This window comes from Lepidochelys olivacea (genome assembly GCF_965140295.1).
Source record: "Lepidochelys olivacea isolate rLepOli2 genome assembly, chromosome: 2".
In the NCBI taxonomy this organism is placed as follows: Eukaryota; Metazoa; Chordata; order Testudines; family Cheloniidae; genus Lepidochelys; species Lepidochelys olivacea.
The window spans coordinates 81,826,593-81,842,355 of NC_140412.1; the positions used below are offsets into that span (position 1 = coordinate 81,826,593).

The window sequence follows — 15,763 nt, forward strand, 5'->3', positions numbered from 1 at the left end:
TATACACAGAGAACATGAAACAATGGGTGTTACCATACAGACTGTAACAAGAGTGATCAGGTAAGGTGAGCTCTTACCAGCAGGAGAGCGGGGCGGCGGAAGCCTTTGGTAGTGATAATCAAGGTGGGCCATTGTAGCTCATGAAAGCTTATGCTCAAATAAATTTGTTAGACTCTAAGGTGCCACAAGTCCTCCTTTTCTTTTTGCTAATCCTCGGACAGGAAGGCTGGTCCTGGATTTAGGACATCTAGGTACAATACCTGGTTCAGCCACAGGCTCCCTGTGACCTTGGACAAGTCTTGCTTCATCTACCCCGTGTCACAGTTCCTATCTGTACAATGGGGATAGTACTTGCCTACCTTTTTAAAGATCAACTCCATTAATAAGTGGGCTTTGCTTCTACTACAGTTTTGAAGGCCACATAAATATCTAGGTAATCTGACTACTGGTTACTGGTTCACTGCTATTCAGTATTATCCATAGGATACAGCCCATTCCTAAAAGCCTTGAAAACTGAATTATAGGGAAGATGGTAATAAAAGCTTACAAACATTTCTGTTCAGTACAGTCCCCAAAAGATGTTCTATCTCTCCTGATTTATTATAGGGAAAATCTTTATGTAACTCCTCTAAATCCTATAAAGATGTGTTTAAGTACAAGAAGCAACTTTCTCAAAAGAACTTTTGAAGAGTGTATATATTTTTAAAAATCCTATAAATAGTTTGGCTTAAACCAAAGTTCAGTGTAATAATAATTCACAAAGTTGGTTAACTGCCAATGCAAAACCATTTATTTACACCCTAAAAACCAAAATATTAAGCTGCAGCTTGTAAAGCGCACTCTCCCCATATCTAATGGCAATTAAAAGGTTTGATTTTTAGGCATCTCTTAACACTGCTATGAACTCTTAAAAGCAGACACTACTGTGCAGATGGCAACCCTTCAGGTTTCTTCCTGCTATCTGGATTCCATCCTCAGTTTCTTTGTTGCATATGTCAGATTGGCTAGATGAGTTACTTTTGATTATGGTAATATATAAGAAACCTTTCTGGTAGGTACTAACAACCACTCCAGTATAAGGGATCAGACATGTGGATAGCCATATTGAGTGCTGAACTACAACAAAGCTAAACTTAATTGACCAGGAAGGTTCCTACTGAGTAACAATGTTCATTAAAACGCCATAAATGTTGTTGTCTTTGTGGATACAACCAAACTTGTACTTGGTTTTTATAAATGTTCTCCCACTTCTTGGGGAAGGAAATAGAATAGTTGAAAAAACAGATACTGATTTAATGTTCAGAGTTTTAATAGATATAGCTCTTGGATCACATTTGAAGTAAAATAAATAAAATGTAGACTGTTAACTGATAGCAATACTTGGTGGCTATCAGAAGTAGCCATGGGCTTTGAAATGACTAACATTCTCTTTTAGAGTTTAAGGTTTTTTGGTTGGAAACTTTACTGGGTAGTACTAGAACATGGAGTCCTTTCCTGGTATTGCAAACAGTAAGTGTCACACTAATTTCTTGATAATTAGAATCTTAATGACCCTTACCTTTCCAATATAAAATTTATTTATTTATTTTTTTAAATCTTCCAAAGGGCTGATGCAGTAAATAATGATCATCGCCAAGGATGCAAGCACCTAACACAAGCTGTCTGCACGGTAGGATGTGAAGCAGGGCTTTTAAAATACCAGTCATACACTGATATTGTGCACATAAGGACTATGAATTCTTTGGCTAAGTCACTACATATGGCTTCTGGCTCAGTTCCTTCAACATTTTCCAGATCACTGTGGCTTAGACAACTTCCCATATTTCATGCCTTATATGATGCCTCTCTGTAATATATAGTACAGAATCATAATTTTGTTTGTAATATGTGGCATGAAATAACACTTTTACAAAGAATTTTACCCTTTTGGTAACTAAGGGTTAGGTCTATGCTTACCGCAGTGTGTAGATACAGGCACTACAGGTGTGTGTCCATACTTGTCATTGCATGGCGCTGCTATATGCTGCAGCTAAAGGCTCTGGCAGGGGGAGGCAGTCAGACGCTACACAGCTTAAAAGTAGCAAGCTAGATAGAGGAGGCACTATTTGGGCATGTAGAAAGCCATGTGTAGGGTGTATACTCTGAGGGCTCAGGTAATAAGCAATAAGTATAAGGCGCTTGGAGGGGGACTATTCCAGTTGCTTTGAGCCTGTATCTCAAGTCTGCAATATCGGGTTAAAAAAACACCTCCCCTCTTTAAGATTATTTCAATTAAGAGCTAAACTATAACCTAGTTATACCTGCTGTCTAAAGAGAATATGAAAAACTGTTAGACTTCTGGCAAAAAATGTACCGTGAAGTGGAGCTACCTGTGATTATTTTTAATAAAGCAAAAGCCAACCATTTATGCTTATTTTTAAAAGGCAAAACTTCAGAAATATGGTCCTCAATATATGCCTCTAGCAAAACTTAATCTGTTTGCATTAATGATGTTACTACTTTCAGTGCTTGTATGTGTACATTACAGGAGGGGAATGTATGTATGTATCCTGTGCTGGAGAACTTTCCCTAGTGCTACACGTAGGGGTGAGAGTATAAAGGGCAGAGACCGCACTGCCCCTCTAGTTCCTTCTTACATCCATAGCTGTGTCATTCACAAGGAACACCAATGCTCCAGTCTACCTAGTATTACTTGGAAAAAGGATTGATCTTTTTATTTTATTTTGATTTTGTCCTCCTTTTGGGGTCCTTCCAGTCTGGTGGGTCTTTGGTACCAGGGAACTTATGCGAAGGTCCCGGGGGTTCAAATCTTGCCAAGGCTGTGGGAAGCCTATACCTGATAGTGACCCCCCCACTCTCCCACTGCCTCAAGTGTTTGGGTGAAGGCAACATCAGAGATGTAGATCACCTATCTGTTAGTCTTCAAGACTTGGATGAAGTTGAGAGAGGAGTGCCTCCATTATATTCTTATGGAAGTTGTTCCTAGACCAGCGTTGGAGCCACTGTCATCTAAGGGAAGCTCTTCAAAGGCTCCTTCCCAAAGTGTTTCCCAGGTCATGTCAGCTGAAAGAGGCTGCAGAAGATCCCAGTCTCCAGGACTGTCCTCTTCAAGGCCAGGGAATCAAAGTCCTGGCCTCAAAGCACAAGCATACGTCCACTTTTGGCCCCTTGAAGCATAGGGTATGGGGCTCTTTCACAAAGGATCATTCAGGTACTGATGGTAGAGTGCATCCTTCGACTTGCTGCACCCCAGCACAGACTCACTCAGGACTGAGACAACCACCCTGGTCCCCTATCAGGGACCATTGTGACAGGCTACTTCTTCAGTGGTGACAGAGCAGTCTTGTCTGATTTGCTGCAGGTTAGCAGCTTGGTGGTACAGATGCAGATGGAGGCTGCTGCTGCAGCTAGATTTATTATGCCTGTCAGTACTGCTGTCATCTCCTTCAATGTGAGCATCCTCACCTGGCACTGACACAGCCTTTTAGAGGCACCGGGTCGCTTTTCCTTGGCATCGCTTGTCTTAGACTCAGCACTGCCATGTTCCATAGGGACAACTCAAGATCCTCTGCGCAAAGTACTACTGGCTTGGAAGCTGTCCAAGCTGCTCCAGTACTGTGCTCCAGGCGTAGGTCCCAACTGAGGTCACAGAGCACCTCTGCCAGCACCATATTTCGCCAGATTCTCTGGGTGCTCCGAGACTTCTTCAGACTCTTGGGTTTCCCTATACCAAGAGCATAGAGACCACTGTTTCTCATTGCTGGGGCTCAGACGGGTCTGTCCAGGGATTGGGATGCTTGCCCCAGCTAAGCCTGGGGCCTGGTACCATACTAGCCCCTCACAATGACCCTATTGGTTGCCTTGGAGGATGCCTCCAATTTCCAGAACCAATTCCTCTCATATGAGTATTCCCTCCGGTGGGATACTTGTCCTACCACCTTTGAGGGCGTGTCTACGCTGCAGTTAGACATCCCTGTCTGGCTCCTGCCAACTGACTCTGATTCCCACCTCACAGGGTCCCAGAGCCCAGGCTGCAGCTTGAGTCTCAATGTCTACACTGTAATTAAACAATCCCTTTGCCAGAGCCCCATGAGCCCAAGTCAGCTGACAGGTCAGCCAAGGGTTTTTAATTGTAGTGTAGATGTACCCTGAGACTGGTGATGGTACTGAACAGCCTCCTGACACCTATGCATTTGACTTACCATTGATAGCTCTGGTATAACCACTAGTACTGCAAGACCAACTCAGCCATCTTCCTTGCCTCCACTGTAAACCACTTCCTCTTCTCCAGTGATGTCTTGGTACCAGATGACTTTAAAGGATACCAGTAGTTACTCAGGTCAATGGCAGCCTCTCTGGATATGCAGGTGTATTGCAGTGGCTTATACCGTTAAGAACAGCTCCTTCTTTTAGGCTCACAGTGCTGTCCACCAGAGAACAGTCAACTTCAGTGATGTTTCTGGCACATGTCCCAGTTGTGGACGTTTGTGGAGCAGTGATGTGGTCTTTGATTCATACTTTCACCAGACATTATGCACAGTCTGCAGCTTCAAGGGATATAATGCAAATGCAGACAATGTGACCATACATCCCTGTTCCAATGAGAGTGAGCTCTGCCTCCTGCGGTAACAGCTTTGGAGTCACCTGCAGTGTAGTGGACATATGCAAGCACCCGAAGGAACAACAGTTATGTACCTTCTCATAACTATTGTTTTTCAGGATGGTTCCATACGTCCGTTACACGACCACCCTTATTCCTTGACACATCGGAGTCTACCATTGGTTTCTGGTACAAAGCAAGTGGAGGAGGGGGGTGGGGCATCTCTGCCCTTCATCCCTTACTCACAGCACAGGGAGCTGAGCAGGGCTGACCCTGTTGGTAATGCTAGGAAAAGCTTTCCAGTACTGGTACATGAAGTGTATGCATACCTCCAGTGTTATGGACATATGCAATGCATCTTGTACAACAGTTCCGAGAAGGTAAGTACCAGTTTCTTACTGCTTGTGTTTAAAACTATATTAAACTGTTTCTTCAAAGTGAGTTTCTAGTCTGAAAAATGACTCTCACTACTTTATGCAGGTCTGCTTCTTGTGGATGGTCATAGCAGCCTTTTTTACTATGCCCAAGTCCAGCTGGCTGACTGTTTTTATGCATCCATAAGCTTGCTAAGTTCCAACTGGCTGCACCTTGCAAACCACTGAAAGCAGCAGTTGCACAGGGGTTGCTGAGGACTTAAATATGAAGATATTGGGGATGTGCAGATTTAGCTGAGTGGTCTGCACAGCCTTTACTTGTGATGCATGAGATAAGGGCAAGGAACAGTTTTGCTGAGACAGAGTTCCCTTTGTATGGCAGGTGGCTAGTTTAAATCATCTTTGCTTGTAAACTGAGCACATTTGAACTGAAAACCAGAACAAACATAACCCATATTACCATTTGTAAGTACTTTAGAGTAGTACTGTGCTCCAATATTTTATAACTGCCAGTAAAACTTTTTTTAAAACCTTAGTTGCCTGTTTCTGGAGTCTGTAAACTCATGATTTTTTTTTTTTTTTTTTAATCAAAGGTAAAATCTACAGACAGCTGCCTTTTCTATGTCAAATGCTTCGATGACAGTGTTCACAGTTTTAAAGTTCCTAAAAACTCTCCTCCTATGGCTAGAGAGGTAACTACCAATTTAATTAAGTCTCTAATCTTGTAACTTTTGTGTAGATGGAAGAGAGAATCTAATTTTGTTTGCATAGAGCTAACTCTGAATCCTTGAGCTGTGTATATTAATACTATACTTTTGGATTCACTAGTAGTATAGAGACCTGGCTCATGGACACACAGCATTCAGAATAGTTGTATGTTTTTTGCTATTCCACTGCTGAAATGGTTGGTTATAGGAAAATCTGTGTAGTCTGTAGTCTGAGAGGTTGTTTTTGTTTGTTTGAGCTCTTAAACTTCTGTTGCAACTTACTTAGTCCCTCATCCCAAACTAAGAAAGGTAGTTAGTGTATTCTTGCAAATAGGTTCAGAGATGTGTGGTTAGGGCCACGCATTCTAAACAAGTGATAATGTTCTATCCAAAACTGGGCGGTGTGAGAAATAAGAGCACTATCATGACTCAGGCTCCTAGGTGCTACAGTAATAAATGTATTGAACATACTATTTATCCTTCATCTATAAGGCATGATTCAAGGTTTCTAGAGATGAAGAAATCTGGGGAAAAACACTTTTTATCTGATGAAGTGAGCTGTAGCTCACGAAAGCTTATGATCAAATAAATTGGTTAGTCTCTAAGGTGCCACAAGTACTCCTTTTCTTTTTGCGAACACAGACTAACATGGCTGTTACTCTGAATTTTATCTTGCAGTAGTGCCTCAAAGCCCAACTTGGACTTAAGTCCTATTGTGCCAGGCATTGTGCAAGCAAAATGGCAAAGCAGTCCTTGCCCCAGAGAGCTTGTAATCTAAATAGACAGGACAAAGGATGAGAGAAGTATAATCTCCATTTTGGAGATTGGGACCAGAGGCACAGATTCCTTGTATGACCTCCAGCAAGTCACTTGGAGTCTAGCAAAACAAGGAAGCTAACCCAGATCAAGAACCCTATCATAAGAACGGCCATACTGGGTCAGACCAAAGGTCCATCTAGCCCAGTATCCTGTCTTCTGGGAACAGCCAATGCCAGGTGCCCCAGAGTGAATGAACAGAACAAGCAATCACCAAGTGATATCTCTCCTGCCACCCACTCCCAGCCTCTGGCAAACAAAGGCTAGGGACACCATCCCTGCCCATCTTGGCTAAAAGCCATTGATGGACCTATCCTCCATGAATTTATCTAGTTCTTTTTTTGAACCCTGTTATAGTCTTGGCCTTCGCAACATCGTTTGGTAGAGTTCCACAGACTGACCATGTTGTGTGGAAAAAATACTTCCTTTTGTTTTTTTTAAACCTGCTGCCTATTAATTTCATTTGGTGACTCCTAGTTTTTGTGTTATGAGAGGGAATAAGTAACACCTGTCTAGCAACTTAATAACCATGCCATTCTCCTTTGTGTATTATACACTTATTTTTGAAAATGGAGTAACTGTCTAAAAGCTAGGTATTTTCAAGGAGTCTTTAAGACAAAAAATATATAACTGAGCTGGTGCTTCCTTCTGAAGCACCAGTTGTCTCACATGTGCCAGTGTTCAGCTGCTGCTGAAGTAGAGGTGTGCTCTTTAAAATGAGTGTGCTGAATTCTTGCAGTGGCTGCTTTTACTTTCAGAACTGGCTGGAGGCAATAGAAGACCACTCTGCATACAGCACTCACTACTGTACCCAAGAACAGCTGAGTGATGAGGAAGATGATGACACAGTATCTGTTGCAGAATTGCAAGAAACGCTGAAAGTATGTATGGGAATACATGGCTTTTACATCTGGCGAACTATAAATTGGTGCTTGCTAGTCTTTAACTACAGAATACTGGAGATGTATTAGAGCAGCTTTACCGTTTCTAGTTTGGGTAATATGTCTCCCTCCATTTACTTGGCTGTTCTCAGGGGCCACAAACACTGCTGACATTTAGAATACAGTTTGTGATGTCTCATTCATGCTCAATACTCTGCATGTAATAGTGAATGTATACTACTACGGCCTGTATTTAGTAATTTAAGAACATGTACACAAAAATGAACTGTTACAAGTTAAACTGTTTTGAGCACTTTTGGCCAGAAGAGGGAGCTTGAAGTACTTGACATGTCTTCTAGTCTAAGTCTTCACTAAGGTATTTCAGATTTATAGGCTGTAACCCTCAGCAATGTACTGTTCTTAACTTGGATTTAAACTTGAAGAGTGGTCAGTTTGGATGAGCTATTACCAGCAGGAGAGTGAGTTTGTGTGTGTATGGGGGTGGGGGGGATGTGAGAGAACCTGGATTTGTGCAGGAAATAGCCCAACTTAATTGTCATGCACATTGTGTAAAGAGTTGTCACTTTGGATGGGCTATCACCAGCAGGAGAGTGAATTTGTGTGGGGGGGGTGGAGGGTGAGCAAACCTGGATTTGTGCTGGAAATGGCCCACCTGATGATCACTTTAGATAAGCTATTACCAGCAGGACAGTGGGGTGGGAGGAGGTATTGGTTCATATTCTCTGTGTATATATAAAGTCTGCTGCAGTTTCCACGATATGCATCTGATGAAGTGAGCTGTAGCTCACGAAAGCTTATGCTCCAATAAATTGGTTAGTCTCTAAGGTGCCACAAGTACTCCTTTTCTTTTTGTTCTGATATAGTATGCTTAGAAATAGGTGTTAATGCATGGGGCCCTCATCTGAACTGATTTGATGCAAGGCACTTCACATAACTTCAAAGTAACTTATGAGAGGGTCTTCAGTTTACTATGAAACTGAGTTCCTGTTGTGGTGCTGGCTCTACTATCAAACTTCTGGCTTCAAAAAACTTGTCTAGTGTATTAAAGGAAAATAGCAGGGTACAGAAAAGTTCAAGGTGACTAGACAGGAAACACTGAAGGCTACACTAATGAAAAGCAAACCTTTATTTCAGGATAACTTGAACAAGTATATATGTAATTCTAATTTCTATTCCTGCAATCTACTGCAATCTTTTAAATACTGACTAGAGTTGACTGGAGGAGACTGTCTCAATTTGGAAATGGTGGCTCATGCCCTGTTTTTCACTGTGGGCTGTGCTCCCCAACCAAATTACGTGTCCTTTCATGTACCACAGAGTTTGCTTTTTGTTTGGTTGCTGTGGGGCATCATAGTCTGTCTGAGGAGCCTGGCCCAGAGAGGAAGATGGGGTGTATGACACCTAAACTATAGCTCCCAACAGCAGAGTGGATTTGATTTAAATCATGATTTAAGTCACTAGTCAGGAAGACTCAATTTAATCGTGGATTTCTACATAAAAGTGCATTCTTAAAACTACATTAATGTTGTTATAACCTTAATACATATTCTTCACAACTCAGATGTAGGTTTCATTTTTAGAAGGTACAACTTTATATTTTTAAAGTGATTTTATTCTGAAAATTTTTTAGATTAGTTTTACAGCTATATCAGAAAATGAATGAGTGTTTGGTTATTTCATTTACCTAAGATAATTGAAGCAGATAGTTCACCTCCCAATGACTTCATAAATATCTCCAATTCAACAGGTTAATCATTATTATTTGTAGGACTTTCTTTCCATCCTGTATTAGGAGGAGAACATCACCAGACAGACATTTAAATTGTTTTATTTAACTAAAACACCGTTATGTATTCAACAGCAAGCACATAATATTTAACAAAACAAGCATATGAATTTTTGAATTTAGTTAAACATTCAAGTTTTTTAAAATCTTGGGTTTTTTTGTTACTATTTTCAACTAAAATAGTTAAATGAAATATATATATATTTTTTTTAAAAACCACACAAATTAGATCGACTGTCAGCCAGGTCAATATGAAAAACTTAAAATATTGGCTTCTGCAGTTAACTCAGTTGTCTTCACCTTCATTTTCCTGTTTGTTCATAATCTGGAAAAGAAAAACAAGCTTTCCTGCCTTTTTCAGGTCCCAAACAATTTCTCAGTTTGGAATGAATTAGTCCAAAGCAAGAAAATATTCTTTCTACACCAGCAGAAGAAGCTACTGCTGTTAAAATTGAGATTATCACTTCAACAGTCTCTGAATCCAAGTGCTTAAGTGACTTCCTCCAGTTCCCTGGTGTGATTTTCTTTAAAACATCACCAGCAAATGTATATTTCTTGAATGGTTCTTATTCCCAAACTGGGTCTCTTTTATGGCCTGCTGCCATTATAGGTTTTCCCTTCCAGTGAGAGAATGGTATGGTAGATCTCAAATCAAGGAAGGCTACACTCAGAGAGACCTCAAGACTTCTGGAATATGCTGCTCAAACAGTTTCACTTTTGTTTCTGCTGCCTGTCCCTGTCTCTCATTTATCTCCAGACTTCTTCTCCTTGTTCAGATCTATTCTGCCCCCAACAATCTTCTATTCATTGAACTTTTTGAAACTTTGCACTTGTAGAGAGACGTAAGGAATTGACTGTGTGGTCACAAATTTGCAAAGAGACAATAGGATTGAGGACAGAAATAAGAGGTGTTATTTCTCACCTCTGTTATACCAATAAAATAAAACCCAACAGGATCTTTAAAAAGGGGATGAGACAAAATGCCATGTGTGTTGTGAATACAAAAAGAGGCACAGTAAACAAGTAATCATAGGTTTCAGAGTAGCAGCCGTGTTAGTCTGTATTCGCAAAAAGAAAAGGAGTACTTGTGGCACCTTAGAGACTAACCAATTTATTTGAGCATAAGCTTTCGTGAGCTATAGCTCACTTCATCGGATGCAACTTTGGTTCTCCCATCCTTGAGGCTGTTGGGTGGATTCCAGTCTGCCCTCCAGGGATCATCCAGTTATCTCCACTTAGCGCATTCTTTGGCCATTCGATACTGAAGTGTTAACTCTTAGGGTGGCACTCCTAACCATTCATCTTCTGTTTACACACAACATCCATTCGCATGCATTCTCAAGTTTATTTGGACATGTATCTCTTCTGACTTTAACAACTCTTGGGATGTAAAGAAACTGCTTAACCCCCTTACTATATAACATATATAACAAGCAAGATAAAAGAACAGGAGTACTTGTAGCACCATAGAGACTAACAAATTTATTAGAGCATAAGCTTTTGTGGGCTACAGCCCACTTCATTGGTTCCATTCTATGCATCCCATGAAGTGGGCTGTAGCCCACGAAAGCTTATGCTCTAATAAATTTGTTAGTCTCTAAGGTGCCACAAGTACTCCTGATCTTTTTGTAGATACAGACTAACACAGCTGCTATGCTGAAACAAGATAAAGAATGGGAGAAGGGTGGGGATCTGTGTGCTGTTCCGAGGAACAGTTGTTTTTGCAAAGTCTTATCTCTTCTGAGAACAGACTTTCTGTCCCAGGATGTGCTGAGCAGTTTGGCCTTGCAAACCTTTCACATAGAAAGGAAAAGCCTTCTAATTAACATTACTTTGGGATCTTTAAACTATATAAATTTAAAAATCATACAGAAATCCTCTGGTATAGTAACATTTATTTATTTAAAAATTTTTCTGTTATCTCTGGAGACACAAATCCACAGTTTGAGAACATCAAAACTAAATATCTCTGATGGTATCTTCTTGAGTGACTGAGTAGAGTCCCATTGGGTAGATAGAAAGATTAACCTAAATCTATACAGAAGCCCCTGGAACCCCATAAAATTGGGTCCCTAATCCATGAACTCTTGGAATGCATTTACAAAACTTTTCTTAAACATTATATGAATATATTGTTTCATACTATAGAATTAGAATTTATAATCCCTATTCCATGATGAGATATCTTTGGACTATAATGCATCTTAATTAAAACTATCTTTAGATTGCTTTTTCCTCAAAAAGCATGTTATCAAAAAAAATCTGATTTTATTTATTTATTTTTTAAATCCTTGATTTTTATCCACCCTGCCCAAGAGGCACTGTGGATGCATTTCCAAATCTTAGGTTTTTCATTTTTGATGAAAGTCTAAATTTTTTCTGTGGGGAAGCAGAACCCCTCCACCCTCCCCCCCAAAAAAAACCACTAGTCAAAAACCCAGTTGTCAAAACAGTCTTTTAATGGAAAATTTTTAACTATCCTTAATATTGATACACTACTAATTCTGTAGAAAAACTACATGAAATGCACATGCTTTTTGGTAAAACAGAACTTTGTGTTCTGGTAATGTCCACAAAGGAAGAAAATAGTCCCTCCTCTCAAGACCTTATAAAAGAATAATCTGAAAAGAAGCAACATGCAGAGGATGAAAAGGGGTGGAGAGGACAACTGTATACATGCTGATATTTAATTTTATAAAGTTGTATGTAATCATAGTTGAAATTCCTCATTCCTTGAAGACTTTTCATCAAGGGCTCTGAAGAGTCTTTAAACAAGCCCCAGGGTTTTTTACTATGTAGTTTTCAGTCTTGGATTTTACATCTCCGAGTGGAAGGAAACCCCCTGAAACTAATCTCCTCACAGCTTGCTCCACTGCAAACCTCATTTTTCTAATGAGACAGGGTCACCATCGTTCCTTGTCTACCCACAGCACTTTATTTCAAACCTCCATGCTGTCGTGCTGCCACCAATTAGAATGCTAGAAAGTCTGCTGGAATTCTATCATTGTCTAAACCGTCTTTGAGCAGGGTAGCTAAAATGCCAGAGGCCATTCTACACTAGCACACACCCTAGTAAAGCTGGTCTGGTAGCAGTGCAACAGTGTAGAAGCTTACATAGAAATTATTTTGCGGGCAAGGCCTAATAGATTACAAGTAATGTGATTCAGTTTTTGTAACAAATGTGTAGGTAATGATGTACAAGGCTTCCTTGGTGCATTCTGGGAAAATTTGGGAATCTGATAACCCCGCAAAGGATGGGCTACCTGGAGGATTCCCACATAAAACAGAACCCAGCAGCAGGTGGTGCAGTTTCTTGACCCACAGAGCTGGAAAGAAGATGACCAGCCCAAACTAGTTAATGATTGATGTCCTAGTCATGCGCAAAAAGAGTGAACAAGTTACATGAAGACAACACTGTGCCACCCTAGGCCTCTGTTAGCGATGAGGCACAGTTAGTTGACGAGGTTACTAACCATTTTAACCTGTTTGAACACACCACCTTTAGAGCCACCATGCCAGTAAGTGAATACATCTCCTAGTTAAAGTAACTTGAGTGAATTGGTAACGAATTGCTTATGTGGACCCTCTCTGTTCAGGCTACAAACCAATTCTTTACCTTAAGCTGATCCTTCTTTAGTTTGAGCAAAAATGGGTTTTGGCTTTTTTTTGGGTGGGTATTTTTCTTTTCTTAAAGAAGAGTAGAAGTGCTGGGTTAGCATTCTAGAGTAGCCTTTCACTCCTAGACATGTAGGCCCAAACAGTGGTGGTCTTTTAAAGAGTATATTTGACTGCTCTACCCCTTCTCACCCCTGCTCTCCTTTCTCCCCCGACAACCTCTTGTCACAAAGGGTAATACATGTAACTGTTTCCACATGAAATGTTGTCTAGTACAATGTGATGCTTTTTAGTTTTGAAGTGACTTATTACAGCCTGAGTGTCATATATATTATGTAGTCCTATGACAAGTTCATGCCAAATAACTTGTAGAATGCAACAGCACTGTTCTCTTTACTGGAGAAACCGCATCGTATGTCACTTACATGATTAATGAATAATTCTACTCCAGTTAAACTAAACTTCATTAGTACTTACATTTATGCTGTGAAATCTGAGAGTTCTTAGCTGTATCACCTTGATGCACTTGTACTCCCAGAGACTGAAGCATCTCTGGCAGTAGAAAGCTTTGTGTAGACATAAATTTCATGAGTGGTCTTTACATTCCCCCTACAAAGAGTTTACAGAGGCGATTTCTTTTTTTAACATGTTAAATCAAATCTGAAGTGATGCCAAGTGTCCTAGTTACTCTGCAAATACAGCAATGCGTGTTGTAATCACTATTCAAAAGAAGTGTATTTGGGACTTCACTGGAATGGGCATGTTTTGTGCAAGTAGATGCCTCCAAACTACAGTGGAGCCTAAGGACCTGATCCTGAGAGGCAATGCCTGCCCATTCCTGCACATTTGGATATCCAAAAATGAAGTTGACCAGGTTACTAACCAAACAGGTTAAAATGAACATACCACCTTTAGCGCCACCATGCCAGTGCTCTGGGTTTAACTCTTCACTTGCCAGCGTTTGTCCACTCTAATCCGCTAAAGCGCTGAAGGAGGTTGCCTGTGATGAGGGTATGCTAAGGCACACATGCTAAGGCACGGCTCGGACTCTGATTTGAGCCCAAACCACCTTTCGGTCCCACGCAAATCGGTCTGAGTCAGGTCAGCAAGCACTCAAGACCCATGTTGTAGGGTGTGGATCAGAGCCAGAGTACCACTACAATTCAGGTCCAAGCCCTGTCCCTTTGCAGTGTGGATACAGGTCAAGGTACAGACCCATGTCCAAGATCTACATAGTGCAATATAGTCACGTTAGCACAGCTGTGAGAACTTGGTCTAGCAATTGTTGCAGAGTGGATGCTCGGTCACAGGCTTGGAAACAGAGTCCGTGTTCTACAGGCCTGGGCTTAGAATACAGGGTAGACATGCCCTAAGAAGCAAGACTAAATTGGGAGGAAAATAGCTTATGTAACTGTTGGTCTCTGAACAAAACTTGATTGCGTCTAAAAAGTTTATTGAAATTTATATACTGCAATTAAAGTGGCTTTGAATATAGCCATTCAAGTGTGCAGTGACGCCTCTTGAGAGAGAGAAAAATACATATGAAGCTTTTTTACACACTCCAGACTGGGGCGGGGAGACATGGAAGGTCCAGTGCTTCCCCAGTAGCCACCTGGGTGGGGAGAGGAAGGGGTGGGGCCAGAACCTCTCCAACCATGCTGGGACACTGCCTGGTGCGGCCCAGTGGCTGCCTGGGAGAGCATCTGGCTGTGGGGGTGGCAGGCTGCCCCCTCCCCAGGCTCCGCTTCCAGGGACAGCAGCCAAGCGAGCCAGAGTCCCCCGCTTCTCCCTGGCGTGCTCAACGCCCATCCCCAGAAGCTGAGCCTGGACAGGGAGCAGGCTGCCGCCACTGCTGCAGCCTCCCCAGCCAGGCTCTCCCCGCCTGGGCCTGGCTGCCAGGGAGAGCAGCTGAATGTGCTGGGGGGAGCCAGTGCAGTGGGAGGACAGAGCCCATTTCTCCCCCCCCATAAGTAATGTGGGGCGGGGGGGAGAGCATGGGGGCTCCGGGCTGGGGGCGGGGCAGAGATACATGGGGAGGTTGTGTCCTCCCATTTAGCTGGTGCCCCCCCAATATGGGGAGGCACCAGTCATCTATTGATTTACCTTAAGAAAAAAGTGGTTTTATATCAGAACTTTTTTTTTCAAATTGTTAGGTATCTCTAACTTGTATTTAAGAAAACTTCAGTACGTTTAATAGAATGTGAGAAGTTCTTTCCCATTTAGAAGTACCTGTTTTAAATAGCTTTTTATCTTTGTTTGCAGAAGGCACAAACATGTCAACAAAGGCTAGATAAAGAGATTTCCAACTTCCTCATAATGATTAAATCGTGCAACACCACTAAAGGTAACACTGTTAGCAATTGTAACTCTTTCTGCAGTTTCTTGACATGCTCTGTGTTGAATAAACCACTCGGTAAAAAATCAGGAAGTCCACCTTTTGTCAAATAAAACTTCACCAAAACAAACATAAGATGCCTGTGAGTATAGGACCACTGCTTTTTAATTAGAAATTGAGACTGAATACTTCAGTTTTCAAGTAAGTAATAAGTTGACCATTATAATTGCTAAATAGCTAGTGGTTCTGCTAATGCTTTACATCCATTGAGGCAGTTAGTTTAAGCCTCCGGGAAGTTGTACTATGGTGTAACTTGTCATAAATAGTATTTTCAGGATAAGTGAGTGTATAGGTGAGCTCCTCCTGCTTTGGAATCACTTATTTAAATGGCTCTACAACACAAGAGCAGTAGCTTTTATTGTCCCCTTAAAGGTACCAAAAGCCCTCTTGCTACCCTCCTTACTGCCAAGAGATCAGTTGCTGCTTCTAGTTTCTCTCCTCACTCAATTTGTATGATGTATTTGCTCATTGTAGTAAAAAAGCTATGGTGCACTGACCTTGTGGAATGGGGATGAATTAAATGTAATAAAGAAACTAATGGGTCAGTGAGATGGCATATATTCCAGTG

At 41.3% G+C, this 15,763-nt stretch overlaps 1 protein-coding gene across 3 annotated transcripts in view; it reads left to right on the forward strand.

The window, feature by feature from the left end:
• Window positions 1–15,763, forward strand: part of OSBPL1A (oxysterol binding protein like 1A) — a 141,279-nt gene that overhangs the window by 40,373 nt on the left and 85,143 nt on the right. For 2 of the 3 annotated variants that reach the window (XM_084620925.1, XM_084620924.1), the window contains exons 10-14: window positions 1,436–1,509; window positions 1,606–1,669; window positions 5,568–5,666; window positions 7,256–7,378; window positions 15,063–15,144. In XM_084620925.1, the coding sequence (XP_084477051.1) occupies window positions 1,436–1,509; window positions 1,606–1,669; window positions 5,568–5,666; window positions 7,256–7,378; window positions 15,063–15,144 (442 nt within the window). Of the gene's footprint in view, window positions 1–1,435; window positions 1,510–1,605; window positions 1,670–5,567; window positions 5,667–7,255; window positions 7,379–15,062; window positions 15,145–15,763 lie in introns of those variants that run through there. The other variant, XM_084620926.1, reaches the window with a different exon arrangement.